The sequence below is a fragment of the Pteropus vampyrus genome, unplaced genomic scaffold, assembly GCF_000151845.1.
Source record: "Pteropus vampyrus isolate Shadow unplaced genomic scaffold, Pvam_2.0 Scaffold56, whole genome shotgun sequence".
In the NCBI taxonomy this organism is placed as follows: Eukaryota; Metazoa; Chordata; class Mammalia; order Chiroptera; family Pteropodidae; genus Pteropus; species Pteropus vampyrus.
Genome location: NW_011888837.1, coordinates 977145 through 997093, shown reverse-complemented (window position 1 = coordinate 997093; position 19949 = coordinate 977145). Strand labels below are relative to the sequence as shown.

The window sequence follows — 19949 nt, the reverse complement described above, 5'->3', positions numbered from 1 at the left end:
GAAGGCCATTTCAGGTAGATTGACAGATTGACAGGAAGAAATGCATTTTGGTATCAAAGTGCAACATTTAAGTAAAACAAAATTACCATACAGCTCTCACTTTAGTAATTATCAATGTGCTTTAATATTGCTGTTATAAATTACATATGATAAGCTTCATAAAGAAATATCTAACAACAAACAACAAGTGTTGGCAAGGATCTGGAGAAAAGGGAACCTCGTGCACAGTTAGTGGATTTGTAAATTGGTGCAGCCACCATGGAAAACAGTAAGGAGGGTCCTCAAAAATTTAAGAATAGAACTAGCATATGACCCACCAATCTGGGTATTTATCTGAAGAAATCCAAAACACTAATTCAAAAAGAAATATGTACTCCCATGTTCACTGCAGCATTATTTATAATAGCCAAGATATGAAAGCAACTTAAGTGACCATTGATAGATGAATAAAGAAGAAGTAATAAAGATATACGATGGAATACTACTCAGCCATAAAAAGAATGAAATCTTGCCATTTGTGACAACATGGCTGAACATGTTCATGGATGAACTCTATGCTAAGTAATATGCATAGTTATTTTACTATGTACAGTTATTTTACTATGCTAAGTAAAATAAGCCAAACAGAGAAAGGCAGATATCATATGACTTCACTAATATGGGGAATCTAAAACACAAAATAAATGAACAAACAAAATAGAAACAAACTCATCTATACAAAGGACGAATTGATGGTTGCCATATGGGAGGGAGGCTGGAAGGATGGGTGAAAAGAGGGGAGGGATTAAGATGTACAAATTGCCAGTTATAAAGCCCCTCACAGAGATGTCAAGTGAGGGAATATAGTCAATAATATGGCAATAATTATATATGATATCAGTTGGGTACTAGACTTATCAGGGTGATCACTTCATAAGCTATGTATATGTCTAATCACTATGTTGTACACCTGAAACTAATATAATATTATATGTCAACTATAATTGAAGTTTTTTTAAAAAAAGAAATGTCTATTTCATCGAGGAATATCATATGTGAACAAGAAATGATATATTTCCAAATTAAGCAGTTTGATTCTCAGCACAGAAATATTTGGAGATGCCAGCTATAAATGTTCCTTATTATGAGGCAAGTTAAAATGTGCTCTGTTAGGCTCCATAAATATGACAAAATTCATGAAATTCTAAAAATTTTACTGTATTCTTTTGCTAAAAGGTTCTGAAATAGGATTATCTTTAATCCTGGAAAAAAAAATTAAAATGATTTTCTTCAGTCTTCACTCTAAACCATACTCAGTCATTCACAATCAACAATGTTGATTTAAGTTAAAAGACTTTCTTTTGTTTCATAAAGCTAAGAACTACTTTTAAATAACACAAAGAGTTGCCAGGAAGTATCAAAAAGTGTTCCCTATATCAGTATCTTGCCCACAGACTCAGCTATCTATAAATATTTATTAAATCAATGTTTAACAATTTCATTGAAAGTATCTAAATGAATAGAAGAGTATACTTGCTTGGTGACCAAGAATATAAATACAATACAGTGGGGTGGCATGCACTGTCACAGAATTTAGTCGTAGAAAGGACATGTTTTTAGAATGATGAGGCTGAAAAGTCCTGTTGACTTCACAGTATGGCAAGGGAACCAGAGTGTTATTACAGTGGGACTTACTGGAAAGGATAGTAAGAGTAATAAGAATATAATAAGAATTTAAGCACAATTCCTGGACTTCAGAAAGGTTACACTCTTGTTGAACTCTAAGAACAGGAAACAGTCGCAAGCCAGGCCTGGATCTTAGTGGAATGTAAGGTCAACTAAACAAAGTGGTTTGGTCACTCCCAGAAGCCCAAGCTAAACTGTGATTGTCCACACTAAACAAGGAAGCCATAACTACCCACTCTGGAAGTCCCAGAGTCCTCTGAGAGAAGCCTAAGGTCAAACTGTATATGCCAAATGGGGAAATCACCTATTTGGCCATTATGAAACAATTGTACGTGGAGCCATCATAGCTTCAACTGTTTTATTTCAAACACAGATCCATGAAAAAGGATCCATATGACTCCCAAGATTATCTGCTTCTAATAAAGTATGTGTGTCGACACACACGTACATATGTGGGAGTATTACATATATATTACATGTAAATACTAAATATATATACTTTGCTATATAGACATGAATATGAAATAAGTGTGTGTGTTTCAGCTCTGAAATAAATACTTAAATGTAAATTCCTGTCTTTGAGTAGGCAAGACCTACTGCACATAAGCTGGCAGAAGAGTTTGCTTAAACAACAGCAGTGCAGTGACTCATCTGTGTTTTCACAACATGTTTCTACCCAGCACCCATGTCTATTTGTAGCCTGACAATAAAGGCCCTATGTGAACCATCTCTGAGCTGTCTGCCTTTAAAAGCAAGGACACTGTTCTCAGTTGACTCATTGGAGCTGCTGCACTTTTGAGAATAACCCACTGCCACATTTAAGAAGGCATGTGATATAACTGAAGATTATTTCAGAATGTGGCAATGCTTTTCTGCCTAGTCTTGATCTAGTATTCAGAAAGTCCAATAGAGCCAGAAGAACTCACCGCCTGAATAAGCCCACTACACACCATTACGGGTATCTCTTAGGGGCATAGAAAAAGATAGCATTATCAACACCCTGGACTGTAAATGCGGTCAGAATAGGATTCCTATCTATTTTGGTGACTTATCTGTATCCTCAGAACTTAAAATAGTGTCTGGCACACAGCAGACACTAAATAAAGATTTATAAGGGAATGAGTCGACCTCTGCCATAGACCTATGAGGTGACCTGGGCCTTAGCACCAAATCCACAAAGTATTTTGCTGTCCTGGTGCCAAGTCAAGAAGACTTCTACTGCCAGAGCATCAAATCTTCTGTATGTTAAAGTCTATTCCTTTCCATGTTGAGATATTCTTCAATATATTAAGTCACCTTACTCCCTAATCCTTAAAATAGATAAAATCAACGTGTGTGTGTGTGTGTGTATGTGTGTGTGTGTGTATGTAAATCTAATAATCTCCCATTGCAAGACATGCTAATATGATGACTACGGGTACAATTTTTCATATTAAAATATTAGGATATTGTAAAATTACTATGTAACCATTGAGTTGGGTATGTGTTCGCATGTACTAATTTTTATTTATACAGATCATTTTAGATCTATAAATCTAGTGCTTAGATCTACACATCCATTTACTAATAGCATTAGTTCACACAAAATAAATTGATAATAGACTATTCAGTTCAACAGATATATATTAACAACCATTAATTTTCTATCCCTCTTTTTTGGTATTTCTGCCATCCACTGAGACCTCTAGAAGTAACAAATTGTAGCACTTCACTAATAAATTTCTTAAAGGAAAAAGGCTTCAATACTGAGAGAAAAGTATGTCCTTCAATATTTTCATTCAGAGAAACTTTTCACATATCAAATTCATAGTTTCAGTGAAATTACCAATGGAAATTATAAAATCTACTAATAAAATGATCAAACTATGTCTGGCAAGTATCTTCAGAGATATGTGAATTTGATATTTTGAATTAAGTCAACTCCTAGAAGTAACACTCAGCAAATGGTCAGTTTAGTGGACTATTTAATATTTGACCACTGAAAGCATTTATGTTTTCCTAAAATCATCAGAACCGAGAAAACAGCTTAATTCATCAGCAAGGCCTTTCTCATGTAATTTATCAGAGGAGAAAAATATCCATATTAACTGTAAATATTGTACAACAGAATCCTTTCTTTTCCCGAGAACTCATTCATATGGAAATTAATTCACCTAGAGGGATCAACAATAGACTTTAACAGACTTCTCCCTCATCTCAGATGCAGTGTTCTAAAGCTAGGTCTTATGAGGTTGAAAAGAAGTTTGATTCAGTTAAAAAGGCAATAAATTAACACATAGATAGTGTCATAATTCCTGTCTCAATGAGAACATGCATGAAAAAAAAGTGTTGAAAAATTATCTGCAGAAGAAAAGAAAGACAGAAGACAGTTTTGTTCTTGCTACTCTTTCAAAATCTTGGTTTTATTTTCTTAACATGTGGCTAGCTGTATTATCTTCTTCATGCTGGCTTCAGGGTGGTTCCCCAGTGCTTTCTTTTCCGCTTGTTTTCTTGATTGATCTGTTTTAGTTATCATTACGCTCTCATTTGGTGAAGAAAAGTTGCCCAATTTGGACACAGATCAGATTTTATAAAAATTTTATTACCGACAATGCTGTTACAATTGAATTTTTCATTCCCGTCTTACGAATGAGGGAAATAGAGAAAATGCCCTCTTCGTATAATTCATCTCCATGTCCTGCCACACTTGCTTCTATTCCCCACGCCGCAGGTCTCTCACCGTGAACATACAGATATGTGCTTTCTGGCCAGCACAATGTTATTTTGAAAAATGTTAATCAGTTGCCAATATTTACAAAACACCAGACTTCACATAAGAATTTGAAATTTCAACCTCTTTGAAAAATCATAAAATGAAGTAATACTGAGTACACATTCATGTGGGAACAAGCAGAGCTGAGTGGCAACTGGCCTTTTTCAAAAGAACATGAGCTTTTAGGAGTCATCACAGTCCCCAGCTGTAAGAAAGCCCAAAGGAGCCACATGGAACGTCCTCAGTCCCCAGCTCTTTCAGACATCCCAGCATAGGCACCAGACATGTGAATAAAGAAGCCTTCAGGGGACTTTAACCTCACCGGCCATCTTACAAGTATATGGGGACCAAGAGAGAACCACCCAGCTGAGTCTATCAACCACTAAAACCATGAGAAATAAAATGGTTATTTCGACCTTCTAAGTTTTGGGATAAAAAAAACTATGCAGCAACAGATAGCTCTAAAAGATAAAAAGTACTCAGCAAACTAAATATAATAGTTTAAAAGAATCCCTTTTTACCTAGGTCAACATAGATGTCACAGATGTCTCCAACTTATTTTTGTGTTTAGGCAGAAATCTAAAACATAAATGTGTCCAGGGAGGAAAACAGAAGTGGAAGAAAAGCAATCATTTGGAATCAGCTCTATTTTTTTTTTTTTTTTAATTAAACTGGCTGGCAGCACTTAGGAATGTCACATAGGTTAAACAGTAGTAAGTAGTAAAAGAGAAAGACAGAGTTTGAAAAGGGCTTGAATCTGGTTCTTTACGTAAATCCATCTAGAATTTTTACAGCTTAATGAGAGGCAGATTCAGGAATAGGAGAAACAGCTCAGCTTATATCTCTTAAAGCTGAGTTTTACCGATAGATAGGCAAATCCATCCTTGAGTAAATCACTCAATTGTTTGATGATTCTGTTTGCTCACATGTAAAATGAAGATAATTCCTGACAAGAGTGTGATCATTCAGTTTAACAATATGGTATGTATGTTCAAGGTAGGAGAAGATCTAAACCTCGTGCCCTGCACATTATTAAAGCAACTGATATGCTTTTGCCCAAATAGAATTGTATATCCTCATTTCCTTCCCTTCTTTTCCCCACTTGTGACTCAAGTCAGATTTCATCGAGCTATTTTTATAATTACTAAAATGTTGGAAATACAGCAGCAGGCCAGAAGCGAAGTAAAACGCAGCATCCAGCAAAAAAAAGAAAATCACGCTGAGTAACTGAAAGGCCATCTGCTTCTAACTGAGCTGTAGGGGTGAGGAAGGCAATCTGGGCTGTACTATTTGTGTCCTCCCCCAAACCAAACCCACCTGCATGTTGTCAGTGGCATCCCCAAGCAGTCCTCCAAAAGTGATAGCATTAGTTACAGTTGCCAGATAAATGAAGAGAATCGCTGATAGAGCCTGAATATTTAAAGCATCATAAAAATCACTGGCAAAAAATGGTGCTTTCCTCTTTATGTCCTTAATTAGTCCACCACAGAACCTAGGTAGGGAGAAAGGCAAACATATAACAATGTAAAATAAATTACCATCAAATTAAGAGATAACTTATTAAACCACAAAGAATTTGTATTTAAAGTGCTTGCATGAACAACAAGGTACTATTTAACCACTTAAGATAAAACCAGAAAACTGTGGAGGAATAAATTTTCTTCTACCTATCTCTGTTTTGGTCCCCATATTAGGTGTCACATTCCCTGAAGAGCAGATAGTTGGTCTTTAGATGAGAGCAAATTGTGTAGATAAATTAAAATTTCTCACTAAAGAAAAACATCCAAACATGTGAGCAGATTAGACAAGGACCTTTATAATATTTCCATAGCTTCCTTTCCAGCCCCATTCATTGATTCATTCTTTCATTTCACAAATGTTTATTGAGTAGCTGCGATATGCACTATTCTGGGTGCTAGAAATACAACAATGAACAACATAGGAAAAAAATACCCACCTTCAAGAAGTTTACTTTCTGTATGGAGGAGACAAAAGCAAGTAAAATGCATGGTGCTAAAAATTAAGGAAAAAATTAAGTGAGGAAGAGGATTATTAAGTGCTAGAGTAGCGGTGGTGGAAATATGATGGTGGACTGAACAGGTCTCCCAAGCAGGTGTCTTTGGCGTAAGAACCTGAAGAAACTAAGGGGAGAAGGGCAGGCAGGTATGCGGAGGAAGAGCTTTGCAAACTGAGCCCCATTACAAATGTTAGTAGCTCAGCTGATTTATGTATCAGTCAACTCACTCTCCCAAGCAAACCTCACATCTCAGATTTCCCTCTGCTGTTCCTTCTGCCTACAATGCCTTCCCTCAAAGCTCAGCAGATCTCTGAAATCTTGAGCCTCAACTCATAGTTCAGATTTCCACTACGGGCTATTGCACTGCATGAAGATTGACTGTCCGTCTGTCTGTCTGCATGCTTGCTGGCCCTTAGCTGCACTCAGTGCTCTGCTTCAGTTTTCTTGGTATGTACAAGGCCGAGCATGGTATGGAGAAAACTGCAGACACTCAGTACATTCAGGGAAGGTGAAATATAGAAGAATGAAATCACATTCTGAGTAAATAAAAAATGTTAAATCCTGAAATTCACATCTGTAGAAAAGAAAAGGAATACTGCTAATGGAAATTGTGAAGAACTATTCAGAAAAAATGCGAGACAGTTTCATATTCTCTACTCTTTAAGAAGGAAGGAGAGAGAAACCCAAATGAGTCATCAAGGGAAAAATAACTATTTCACTCAAATTCAACTGCATATTAAAACAACATATGTTTGTGTTTTTAAAAAACCTGCAGTGCTTTTAAAAAGTCGTATCTTCATAAAATGAGTGTCCTATTTAAACTTTTAGTTAACCCAAAATGAAATGGAGAATCTAACAGTGCAGAAGGAAGAATCATGAAAAGAGATTTAGCCAAAGAAATCTGAGAAACCTGAATTCCCAACTGCAGGCTAGAGGGACCGTGACCTGTGAGTTATTCATTTCTATAACATGTTACCCACTTTTGAGTAGAGAGAAGAGATGGAACCATAAAAACCAAGTGGGGAAGACTGGCACATTACTCAGTCTTCCTGCCATACACGCCCACCCTCAATCTCTGTTTTCCTAACACCCTCTCACTCACTCTACTCCAGTCACATTGTCCCTGATGCCAAACTAGCACACACCAGGCACTCTGCTGTCCCCTCTCCCAACCTCACATCTATGTGGTCTGTGTCCTACCTCCTTCAGGACGTTCCTCAAATGCTGCAATTCTCTTTAAGGCCATCCCTGACCACGCTTATCTAAAATTGTAATACCTTCCTCCCATCACGAAACTCCCTACTTCTGCTTTATTTTTCCCCATAAAATCATTACTACCTTCCTTTAGTTGCTCACTGTCTTCACCACTACAAAGTAAGATCTGTAAGGACAGAGGGTTTATTTAAGTCACTGCTATATCCCCAGGGCCTGTGACTATTAAGTACACTATAAATATTTGTTGGCTGAACAAAAACATAAACCAGTGAATAAAATGCTGATAGAAAGATGATGGGAAATTTAGATGTAAGGAGAACCTCGAATGACAGAAGAACCCATCAATTACCGTCCAGTCCTCTGCAATTCTTCACTGTCCCCATGTCCTCCTCCTCCTCCATGGCCTCCATCATGGGGCGTGTCCCCATTCATCTGAACATTCTCACCTGAGTACATATTCTTTCTAAGCAAGAAAAGAGAGCCCAAGAGAATATTAGTAGTTGCTGTTGTTTTTTTAATCTGCTTCTTAGCTATGTCATGCACTAGCTAATGAAGAGATAAACTAGAAACCCTTTGGGAGAAAGATCATTATTTCCTTCTGCCATCCTAACAGACAACTCTTAAAGTGTTATATTTAGAGCCAAGCCAAATGACTGGATGAATCAAAAAGTTGAGTGAATTGTATAAGAGGGAAACTGTTTTACCCAGAAAATAACAGATTTCTAGAGAACGGCTTCTCCTCAATTATCTTATCCAATTTCTTAACTTTTTAAATCTACATAGCCTCATCTTGCATCAATTGATCTTTCCATTTGAACAAGGAGCCTCCAAAACATCCCCAAGGAATCTCTGTGATGTATTCCAATATCATAATCTGAGATCTCTAATTTGTAATCACCAAAGAACATTACAACACACAGCATTCATTTCACGGTGTCAATAAAATGTCAAACCAAGGCACATATGTGATTTATTTGAGATGAGATAATATATCAAGTTAAATGGAAACCTAAAACTTTTAGGGCAGTTGCCTGACTCCATTTCCTTTGTCAGATACAACCTCCTTCCCAAGGTTGAAAACTCCCAACTGCTTGATAATTTACCTTTTGTCTGATGACGGAAGACTCTTAGGAGGCTCTATCCTGATCGCTGGATCCCATTCCCCAGGCGGAAGGACAATGACTTCATCTAGGAACTCATCGATGCCAGCAATCAGGTCCTGCCTATCTTTTGCTTTATAAGCAATGTCATGGAACACCTAAAGAAGAATAAGAGATGTGCTGATCCAACAAAGTAACTCTCCGCATACCTTACATCATGTCCAGCATGAAGAATATAGTCCATAACCTACTGTAGTATGACTATAACCATACTCTCCTATTTCCTGTTATTCAGCTTGCCCCAAAATATTTCAGGAATAAACCCAAAGAATATACGGAGAGGCAGGATAAAACAAATAGCTGTGTTTCTTTTATATGTTTTTTTTTTCTGTCAATACTATAAAATAACATTGCCTTTCATCTCCCATTGGTATGTACCATTATTGATATAGTTGCTATTGGAGCCAGATGAAAATGATTTGGAGAAAAATACTGAAGAGTCATTCCCTGACATAAAAACTACCAGGGAAAACCACCGCTGATAATTCAAAAAGGAAAAGTTCAAACTACGTCTTAAGATCAGATTAAGACCCAGACCTGCAACTCTCAAACACACAAATGTTACCTATTAAAATAAGAAAAATGGCAACACATAAAGCACAGAGCTTTAAATAGGTGATCATCTGTCTAGGTATGAAAGGCCTAGGTTATGTATAAAGGACTTTCAAATCATCGGCTAGAAGGATGGAACAACTGACAAAGAGGACTTTGTACATTCTGGAATGTAGATAGTATCTATCTGTTTATCTGCTTATGAAGGCAATAACTAAGCCATCTAAGGCAGCTAATACTCCATATCTTTTATGCAAATATCCAAATAAGGAGCTTCCTGAATGTACATCATTCAAGTAGAGTGATGTGGTTATCAGCCTTCTTTATGCTGAGGTATAGTCATTCATGCTAAACAAGCTGACATCTACACAGTTTTCAAAAAGTAAATCTTATATTATAAAAATGTATATTATATGTTTTTATTTCCTAAACAGTTTCCATTCTTAAAACTGATGTATGTTAAATATTCTTTAAAAAGTTAAAGTCACTGTATTAACTTATAGTGACAATCAATTCAAAGTATGAAAGAACACATGTAAGACATTCACAGACAATCATCTTCCAGATTCCCTACCTCATCAGACATTAAGGTGGCAATGGCTCTGCCAATCTCATGGTAGGACTTGGCTTTCCCCTTAGGACCTAAGAGAATAAACAAGAACCTAATGGAAGAGGAAAGAAACACAGGCTGTAACACACATCTCATCAAATTCGATATACAGAAAACTGAGACACATTTACCTTAGTTCATAAAAAGGTTAGGTCTAGAATTCATCTTTAAAACAAAGGTAATATTCTTGGTAATATGAAAGGTAGTCTCACACTATTGTGAAACACAAATCATTGTTCAGTTTATTTAGAGGCAAAGGATAACTGAGGATGGAAACCTGAGAAGCTTCTTCACCGAGAAGAACAGGTTCACTTCATGAGTCATTCAAGCTTTCATTTCTCTCTCCATTTCTACTGAGAAAAACTTTTTCTCTCTCTATCTCTTCTGAATTGCAGAATCTTTGGAAAAACTCATTAAGTGCAATAACTAGAAGACTTAGTACATCTTCATATTTCTCTGACTTTTCCTTATCCAATATGGACAGTGACATATGATCTTCCCCACGCTTTTAAGAAATGTTTCTACTCAGAAGTGACTGACAGAAAAAAACAAGTCTTCTACAAGTAAGCTGCGTACTGACAGCCAAAGTAAAGAAAGAAAAATATGAAAGAAATTCAAAATAATGCATTATTCACAGTTAAGGTTTTATGTGGGGGGATGAGGGTAGGTGGGTGTCCTTGTTTCTCTTTCCAAACTTGTTTTCTTGATAATGCACAAGCATTGCTCCACAGTAAGTAGGTCCTAAAACTTGCAATTATGAGCTTATCCCCATTTAGGTTCACTTCTTATTATGTTGGAAGAAATCCCTCACTGATCACGGGCAAAGACGAACATCTTGACTAGAGAGGAGGAAACCCGGTATGTAAATAAATAATAAAAAATATACTAAAGGCAATATTGGGTAATTCCTTGCCTTGCTTATGATCATGTCTTACCTAACACAGAGACAAAGGAGATAATAAAAATGATCACATTTTATATTCGCACAGCTTTTTAAGCTTGCAAAGCATTCATCATCTCATTTAAACACCTCACAATCCTTTGTAATAAGGACGAATATCCTATTCCTACCTAATGGTGAATAAACTGAGATGCAAGGACGTTAATGGATGAGCCCAAAGACTGTGCCTAGTAAATGAGGGAACAGAGAGGCCCTCCTACCTCCTGTTCTTTTTAGCACACATTTCTGCCTAATATTACCTGCCCACCCTATATCTCATGGTTGTAATTCAGAAGAGAAAAGCTATCCAACAATGACTTCCAAAGATCGCCCTGGGGAAAAATGTAATTAGTTGAGGACAATAAATCTTAAGCAAGATTTTATGGAACCAGGAAAGGCTTAGGACTTAGTTTAGTAATATTTCATTATTAAATCATTCATTCATAAACCTCACTTTAAATAAAAAAGAATTGACAGCAAATACTCTTCAAAGTGTTAAGATCTTTTCCAAAATGCCCTTGAATAGGTAATTCCTCTTTTTTATCATAAAATTCAATCCAAAGGAGGGAAAAACAGAAATTAAGAATTTAAGAAGGTATCTGAGAGTATGACAACTCAGATTTTATACTAGAATAACCATAAAGCCATTCAGCACGTATTTGCTTAGAAACCAGTTCTGGAGTAGGGCAGCATGCTCACTTTCAAGTGTTATCACAGTCAATGAAATAGCAAAAGCAATCAGCAGGCACAAAAGTCTGTTCAAGTATGAAGGAAGTCATTATTGGAACTGGATTTTAGTTCTTCTAACACTGAAGTTCAACTGATACTAGAACTTTTCTTCCTTTGAAGCTGGAACTAAATTGTATACCACTATATGTAGTACTACATGGTGCTTCTTTATAACAGTAAAATGTATTTTTATAAAGAGACTGATCACTGACTGATTTAAGTGTAACACATGCAAAAAATATTTACCCACTGAGGCAAACTACAAATTAAGAAATACCTATAGTACTGGTCACATTTCCCAGTCCTGTTTGCCTGTCTACCAATGGCCAGCTGTCAGGCAGGACAATAAGGGCATAGTTTTAGGTGAAAGGGGGCAGGTGTAGTGTAGTAAGAGAAAATTGACACTTGGATCTTCTAATTAATACATTTTTAAATAATGAGAGTCTTTTGCCTGCCTTTTTTTTATTATTTCAGTGTATCTAAATATTAGTTTTTTAGTAATACATAATATAAAAAACTTTTCCAGAACCACTCTGTACCTCCTCCTGCCTCTCCCTAGCATCCCTCATGATTATAGTTTATAAATACGCATTATAAAAATCCCATTTATCAACTGATGCATGAGTTAATTACCAGGTTGACTATGTGGGAACAAAGCCAAAATACTCTCTTGTCAAAAAGTGAGTAAAATATTCTCAGTCATTAAGAGTCCTCAAATATAAACTTTGGAAGACAATGGGTGACTATTCCAAGAGCTGATAGAACAATGGAGCCTCTACGTTAAATCCTATGAGATGAGGGCATATATTTTCTGTAAATGTTTACTCTGGTCTCTGCTAAATACTACAAAACAATCCATGGAAATAGCCAACCAATGATAACCAAACATGTAACACATCAATAAATCCAATATATGAGCTTTATACTGTTTTGGTAACTTTAGTAACCTAGATATAAAGGTACAATTTCTATTTCCTGGGTAATGTAATGTAATATATATATATTTATGTGTGTGTGTATATATATATATATATATATATATATATATAAACATTACATAAATATAAACATTACATAGCAGTTAAAATTTTCACATAATGTCAGTCAGGAACCACTCAGTAAATCTACCTCGTTAAAATGATGTAGAGAGGAAGAAAGGAAATCTGGCCACCTATAAGTAGCAGGAAGCATCATCTCTGGTCAAGAATTTCATCCATAGGAACAGAAGCCCTTAAGAAGCCTCTTATTTGGGCTGCACTGTTAAAATAGGGATGAAAGATCTGGAAAAACTAACAACATAGAACAACTCATCGAGTTGAAGGTCCTTCTGCTTGAAACGTGTTCTCTCCCCTATAACCCTCAAAGAAGCAATAGCTGTTACAACTTTTATAATGGACATACATCTTGCCAAACTCAGCTTTTACAATGTACTGAAAACTCCTTTCACAATCCAAGCTGTTTTTTGTCAATGGACAAATGTTATTTTTAACCAGAAACTTTTTTCTTTATTAATAAATTAGAGTAAACATCACATTTGTGTGGCTGGAAGGGCACAGCTCATGTTGACAGGTCAGGGAAAAAATAATTTATGTTACTGCGTTTTTTTCATTCACTCATAACTAGAAATGCCAGAGTTAGAATTTTTAACATGCCTAGTAGTCTCTAGATTCTTCATAAGGTTCTTCCACTCTTGTGAGCTTTTTCATATAACTGATTATGCCTGGGGAGGATGCCTTTAGAATTTTCCACAACAAAAATAAGTGCCAGATGATCTGTGTCCGGAACCAATGGACTATACTCACATTCACAAAATAATTATAGCCAGAAACAGAGCATAATATCAGAAAAGGAGCCAGCCTTCCTAAACCACTCAATCTTTTTAAAAAGGATGTGCACCCCCCTCCTTCCTGATATATCACAGCTATTTCTAGAATAAACTCAGCATGTATCAATCTTTACTCCCTTCTCTCAAAACAACAGTGAATCAAATAATCCATTATTCATATTTAGCAGCTTTAGAAAATAGAGCTAAACTGTAGCTTCCACAATAGATTCATGAGGACTACGAACCTACCACAACCACGCACATTACTTATACAAACGGCAAGCAACTGGATTGCTGGATAAGACAGAATTGAAGTGGCAGGACCTCCATCCCAGTCCCTCTAATAGAATGTTTTATGGTTTAGATAATTAAGCACAAACTATTTCTTTTGACAAATAATCATTTATAACATAAAATATATACTAACTCACAGTGAAACTAAAGAGGTAATTGTTTAGAGGGCTAGAACTCTCTGAATTTGCCTTAGATGTGAATATCAAAGTCAGAAAGACACAAACAGATGAGGGCTTTTATTACTCTTCATAGGAAAACCCTAAAGTACTTTATTCCAAACCACTCTATGGATCTCCTTAGAATCTCTCTAAAACCTGGTGTCAGGGTCAGAAGTTTGCAATTTATTTCTAGCACTCATAGTAAATCTTCCCTCTGCCTCTAACTCTCCACTGTAAAGTGGGAATAACAATATTTATCTTCTACATAGCTCATAGATATGAGTTAGCGGTAGCCTATGGACAGATAAAGATGACAGCAAGTAAGGTATGAGCAAGGTACTAGAAAAAAATCATAAACACATCCTACCAAGTGGCCAAAGATCAAAAAACAGAGTTTGTTTGCTTTCACATGGATAGTAAGAAGGGCCCCTAACTAGATAACATCCACCCAGTTGGTAGCAGTCCAGCTATAAGCATAAAGCTAAAATAGATCAATCAAGTAACAGAGTAAATAAAGAAACTTGTGAACTCTACACAAGGGAACTCCTAGAGCTACACTCCTGAATCATGTATAGTAGTCATACTGCTTATTATAAATAATAATTAATAATAATAAGCATAAGAGCATAACTTTCCTCCACCTTCAAAAGGAAAAATGATCATTACAAGATGTGCACAAAAACAGACTCTTCGGGTCTTCCTGCAGTACTACAGAGTAGCGTGTAAGGTAAAGCACATCGCAGCGTGCAGAGGCAGTCCTTCACAACTACCACATTCCTCGTGGGATTTCCTTTATTTGATTTCACAGGATGCAGCCATTGTAAATGGCCCCATATTACTCATACACAAAAAAGCTAATGAGACTCCCTACTCAGTGATTACAGTTCGCACTGGTTCAGAGGACAGCAAATGGATAAAACTATTTCCTGGAAAAATGTTAACATGCTAGGATATATTGTTCAGATTATTGCCCAGAAATAGTTTTATGACATTATTGAATTACATTCCCTCGAACTGCTGGGCTTCTTTCGTTAATTCAAACGATGCTATATTTCACTTCTAGACTAGTGCCCGCTCCAGTACAGAAGAAAAGAATGAATCAGGCAGAAGCAGATGATAACAGGGATACAAAAATGGTCATAATTTGCCACTCAATAAACTCATTCTATTGTTACATAAAAAGCCTTTGAAAATATTTTTTATTTGTAGCTTCTAAAGAAAAATAATAATAAACATGGAAAAGCAAGAGTAATTTAACACTTCTTGGCATGTGTTTTATTTTCTTTCAAGCTCCAGTAAAGTTAATCCAAAGAGACATAAATAAAACCATAGGGACACACGAGTTGGACGTCAGCCATGATCTGAGTCAGCTAGCTATTTACCAGGTGATTGCTCAGATAGAATTTGAAGACTCTGCTGATATGTTTTCAAGCAAAAAGCAAAGTTACAGAAAACACACATCATGATAATCCCATTAATTAAATAAACTATGATTGTCTCCTTTCTTCTGCTATTGTTCAATGACTGCCTAATGATGACAAGTATCATTCCTATTTTAAGTGTCTAAGAAATATAAAAATGAGGAAGGAATACCCATATGATCAGAAAGTATATTCTATAATCTATGAATTCAGAGGCCATAGAAAATGTTCTCCTAATTTTCCTCTTAATTTGGCTCAAAACAAACCTTGAGCCCTTTGTCTTTGTCAGTTAATCATGCTTGGACCATTTGAGATCACTGGGAATTCACAGCCCTTTCTGCTCACCTGGGGAAACCTAAAGAAGAGAAAAGTCACCTTTCCTTGCCCTGGGACCCACGAAAAGCACACACACACACAACCAAAAAAGTTCCTATTCATATGATAATTTTCTGATGCCAACCTGAAGATTATAAGCTTCTCTTTAAACTCTTCTGCATAAGTTTAAGTGAAGCATTAATTTCTATTCACCTATTACATTCTGTAAGTCAAGCATCCTAACTCCACTGAGCACAGTTGCAGAGGGAGATAAACAGGACAAGTTTAAAGTTACTGTGAAGTATATTGAATACATGATTATAGTAACAGTAATATGCTTCTTTTTAAAATAAAAATTTATGTGACATAACACATAAGAGTAAAAGTGCAAATTTAAGGTTAGAGATTTATAATTTTTACAAGTGTGTGCACATATACATATATATAATTATACTACCAATTTTATGATAAAACAGAGCAAATGAAAGCAACTCTGACCTCTGAACTAATTACCATCTGTATGACCTTGGACGAGTTACTCGAACTCTCAGGCTCAGTTTCTTCACCTGTAAAATCTGCATACTTGTAGTTCATACTTAAAAAATATTATTGTGAGGATTAAATAGACCAATCCATACGAAGAAACCCAATAAATTATTTTAATTGTTATTATTATTACTACTATATGAGTGTCAAATAATATGATAGCATGAAAGTCAGACGAAACCATTACTTCCCATTAAAACTTTCCTATACGCTTTCTCTAGATGTATCCCCAGTTTCTCTATTCTCTAGACTGAGGAAGAGGTGATTTCCCTATAACCACACCGTAGGCCCCAGCGGCTCAGGGACCAGCTTACCTCGTGGGCACAGGGACTTCGGTCAGGGCGCCCAGCATGACTGCCTGCTGTAGCCGGACAAAGGCAATGAAAGGCCCATCCAAGAAGTCGACCTCCCCCACGAGCACGTTAGAGGCTTCTGCGTCACGGGGCAGCTTTTTCATGAACTTGTTCTTCAGCTGCATGGGGAGAGTCAAAACAAAACAAAACAAAACAAAACAAAACAAAACAAAACAAAACAAAAAACATACAAACAAAAATACACCTTATTTCCAGAGAAGGAAACAAGAAGAAACATTCCATATATCATTTAAGAGAATTCCTTTATATGAGTCTACACACAACAGTCCCTTAGCTATAGCCATTTTTCTGTTATGTGTCACCATTCTATTATCATAAACATAGCTCTGTACTTTAGATTCAAAAATATCGATGGTATAATCACATAATTTACATGTAAAATGATGTTTACATATAAAACAATTCACTTATCGATTCACTAAATCAATAAACAAGTGTTGAGAGTCTACTAGGAGCCAGGCACTGATCTAAGCCCTAAGGATAAAGGGAGAGATCAACTAACTACATGTCCTCCTTAGGCTCACATTCTAGCAGGGGAGAAATAAAATAAGATTTAAAGTAATAATAAGTGCTAAGAAAAAAAACTGATAAGAGAGTACTCTTTTACACAGGGTGGTCAGGGAAGGCCTCTGAAAAAATACATTTGACATTGGAGTGAGGGGAAAAGCCATGCAAAGAACATTCTGGGCAAAGGGAACAGCAAGTGCAAAGCCTCTGAAATGGGAAAGAGCTTGGCAGGTGGAGCAATAACAAGAAGGTATGTGTGATGGCAGCTGAAGGAACAATGGAGAAAAAACAGCAGCAAATAAAGCCGCATAGGTAAGGGGTTGGCGGAGGGGGTAAGGAGGAGGGAGCAGGCGGAGACCAGGTGGTAAGGGCCTTGCAAGCCATATTAAGGAGTTCTGTATGTTTTGGGTGGACTTGCCTACTAAAAGTCCAAGTGGAAAGGTGAAATAGAAAGACACAACTTTAGGAGGTATCATCATATAAACAACATTTAAGACCATGTGACAGGATGACACAAGCTTGGGAATGGGTATAGATAAAGGAAAGAGATAAGATCTGAACCCTGGACCACTCTAACTTTTACAGAAATGGGAGAAGCTATTGGCAGAGGACACTGGGAAAGAGCAGTCAGGGAGGCAAGAGGAAATCCAGAACTTCACAATAGTCAGGTGAAGAAAGGGCTCGATAAGGAAAGTGTATCAGCTGAGTCAAAGGCTGCTGAAAGCTGAAACAAGATGAGAACTAAGAATGGACTGATGAACTGGGCAAAACAGAGGTGTGGGGTGATCCTGACGAGAGCTGTTACAGTGAACACCAGGGTGCCTGGTTAAAAAAATGAGAAGAGAAGAAATGGAGAGAGGGAGTGGGGATAATTATTTTAAGAAATGTTGCTACCAAGAAAAGCCAAGAAATAGGGAGGTGGGTGCAAGAAGGTGATTTTTTAAAAAATAGGTGATTTTTTAAAATGGGAAAACTTTGGAATGTTAATGAGATTGTCTAATAGAGACAGATTATTCCTGCAGGAGAGATAGGGGATAACTTCAAAAGCCACTCAAGCAACTCTGAACTATTGAGAAGAGACTATATCCACATCACGAGTGGCAAGATTAGCTTCAGATAGGAACACAGAGAGTTTATCAAACCTAACAAAGGAAGGCAAACTATGTGGGTACAAATGGGGGTAGTCTGGGAGATTTGGTGGGGTGAAGATGAGGCCTTCCAAGGACTCATATTTCTGCAGTGATATATAAGTGAGCTGATGCTGAGGAGGAGAGGGGTGTACGCGGGAGTTTGAGGACAGTGGTAAAAGTATAAAATGGTTTTCTTGAAGAGTGAAGGTTGCTTAAATACAGTCACTTTAAAAGTTTATCTAATAGGTGTCGTTCCTTACTTTCCCCTCTCTCCCCAACTCCTGCTTAGAAGAGGATTATTTAGGCATCGTTCAGTGAGTGGAAAATGCCTCCCACAGCACAAAGAAAACACTTCAACAATCATCGAAGAATAGAGATAAAAATTTTGCCAGACCATGTGAAAAGGAGACTTCTGACATTCACTTATTATCAATATAAATGTCTCTCCCATCAAGTCAAAAGTTACCAGCGCTCTTAGTATGCTGTGCCATGGATTATTGCTGAGATGGAAGTGGCAGGCATGGCCCAATTTTCCCCATTAATAAAAAAGTTATTAGTAACAATTTATTTTCAATTTCCATTTAAAGAGTTCTTAATAACGGAAAATAAGAGTCATGAGAACTAATCCCTAATACTCCATCATCCTCAGTAGCATTTTTATGGGATCTTTTTCCTTAATTTGGTACTGCATATAAGAAAAAAAAAAAGGAAGTTGGGGCTAATAATTTAATGGAAACTAAAATTTTAAAAAGCAAAGGCAAGATATATATTTTTAGATGTTAGAAACATTATTTCTAAGCAGTAAGAAATTTTTTCCAAAGTTTATACCATTAATTCTCCAAGAAATGCTAATATGAAAAAAAAAATTGTTTACATTTTACAGGTATGAATAGAGCAGCTATGGGAAGGGTCTAAAAAACATCAAATTGCCAAAACTGTTATCATGGCCTAAGTTACAGTAATGAACTGTTCTCTATACACAGAGTAGACCATGGGGTATGGCCAAGTGGCCCAAATGCATAATAAAATATCACAGCTAGCGTAACTGTCCTCAAACACTCTTTTCCAGAGAATTCCAATTACCAACACTGGACTCGAAGCTCTATAATAATCTGATTTTACTTCACATTCTCTCCAGCAGTCTTTTTTCTAGTTAGGCAGGTAATCTGATCATAATCCACCTCTGTTTTATATACTTAGACTCCCACAGTTATTTTCAAAAACTGCCCTTTCCTCATTTCTACCTTTTCTAAACATCCTTCAGAGCTCAGCTCAAGCCTTTCCACCTTCTCAGCCCACTTCCTTGGGAACTCCAGAGTCCTCATTTCCGAATCACACTTTGGTCCATATTTAAATTTTTCCCCTGAGTTTCTTGAGGGTTAAAACAGTTTACCCCTCATTGTACTGAACACCTACTTTGCACATCATTTAGCTCCACTAAATATTTTGAACAGAAGAAATGAACTCTGTAGCACTAAAAATCGGACCAAAAGACCCTCAAATATCCAAGGGAGTTAGTTTTTAAAGGTTATTTTAGAATCTACTATGTCCGCTGTCACTAAGCCACTACCTGACTCAACGTATGCAGAATACCCCAGTCAATTAGATACTTCCACAAAATGTACTGTTTTACCTTTATTGAGATTACTGTACAACCTTGGAAAATTAAGTGTCTATTTTTAAAAGCCAAAGGAAATAAACTGCATTCTATATGCTCTGGAGAAAAGTACTTGTAAAGA

The 19949-nt window shown here is 36.5% G+C and overlaps 1 protein-coding gene across 1 annotated transcript in view; it reads right to left on the bottom strand.

The window, feature by feature from the left end:
* SLC4A4 (solute carrier family 4 member 4) overlaps window positions 1-19949 on the bottom strand; it is a 273776-nt gene that overhangs the window by 81996 nt on the left and 171831 nt on the right. Inside the window, exons 8-12 of the mRNA XM_011360616.1 lie at window positions 16514-16671; window positions 9936-10023; window positions 8753-8907; window positions 7999-8112; window positions 5735-5909 (exon numbers count right to left, since the gene is read on the bottom strand). Coding sequence (XP_011358918.1) covers window positions 5735-5909; window positions 7999-8112; window positions 8753-8907; window positions 9936-10023; window positions 16514-16671 — 690 coding nt within the window. The remainder of the gene's footprint in view (window positions 1-5734; window positions 5910-7998; window positions 8113-8752; window positions 8908-9935; window positions 10024-16513; window positions 16672-19949) is intronic.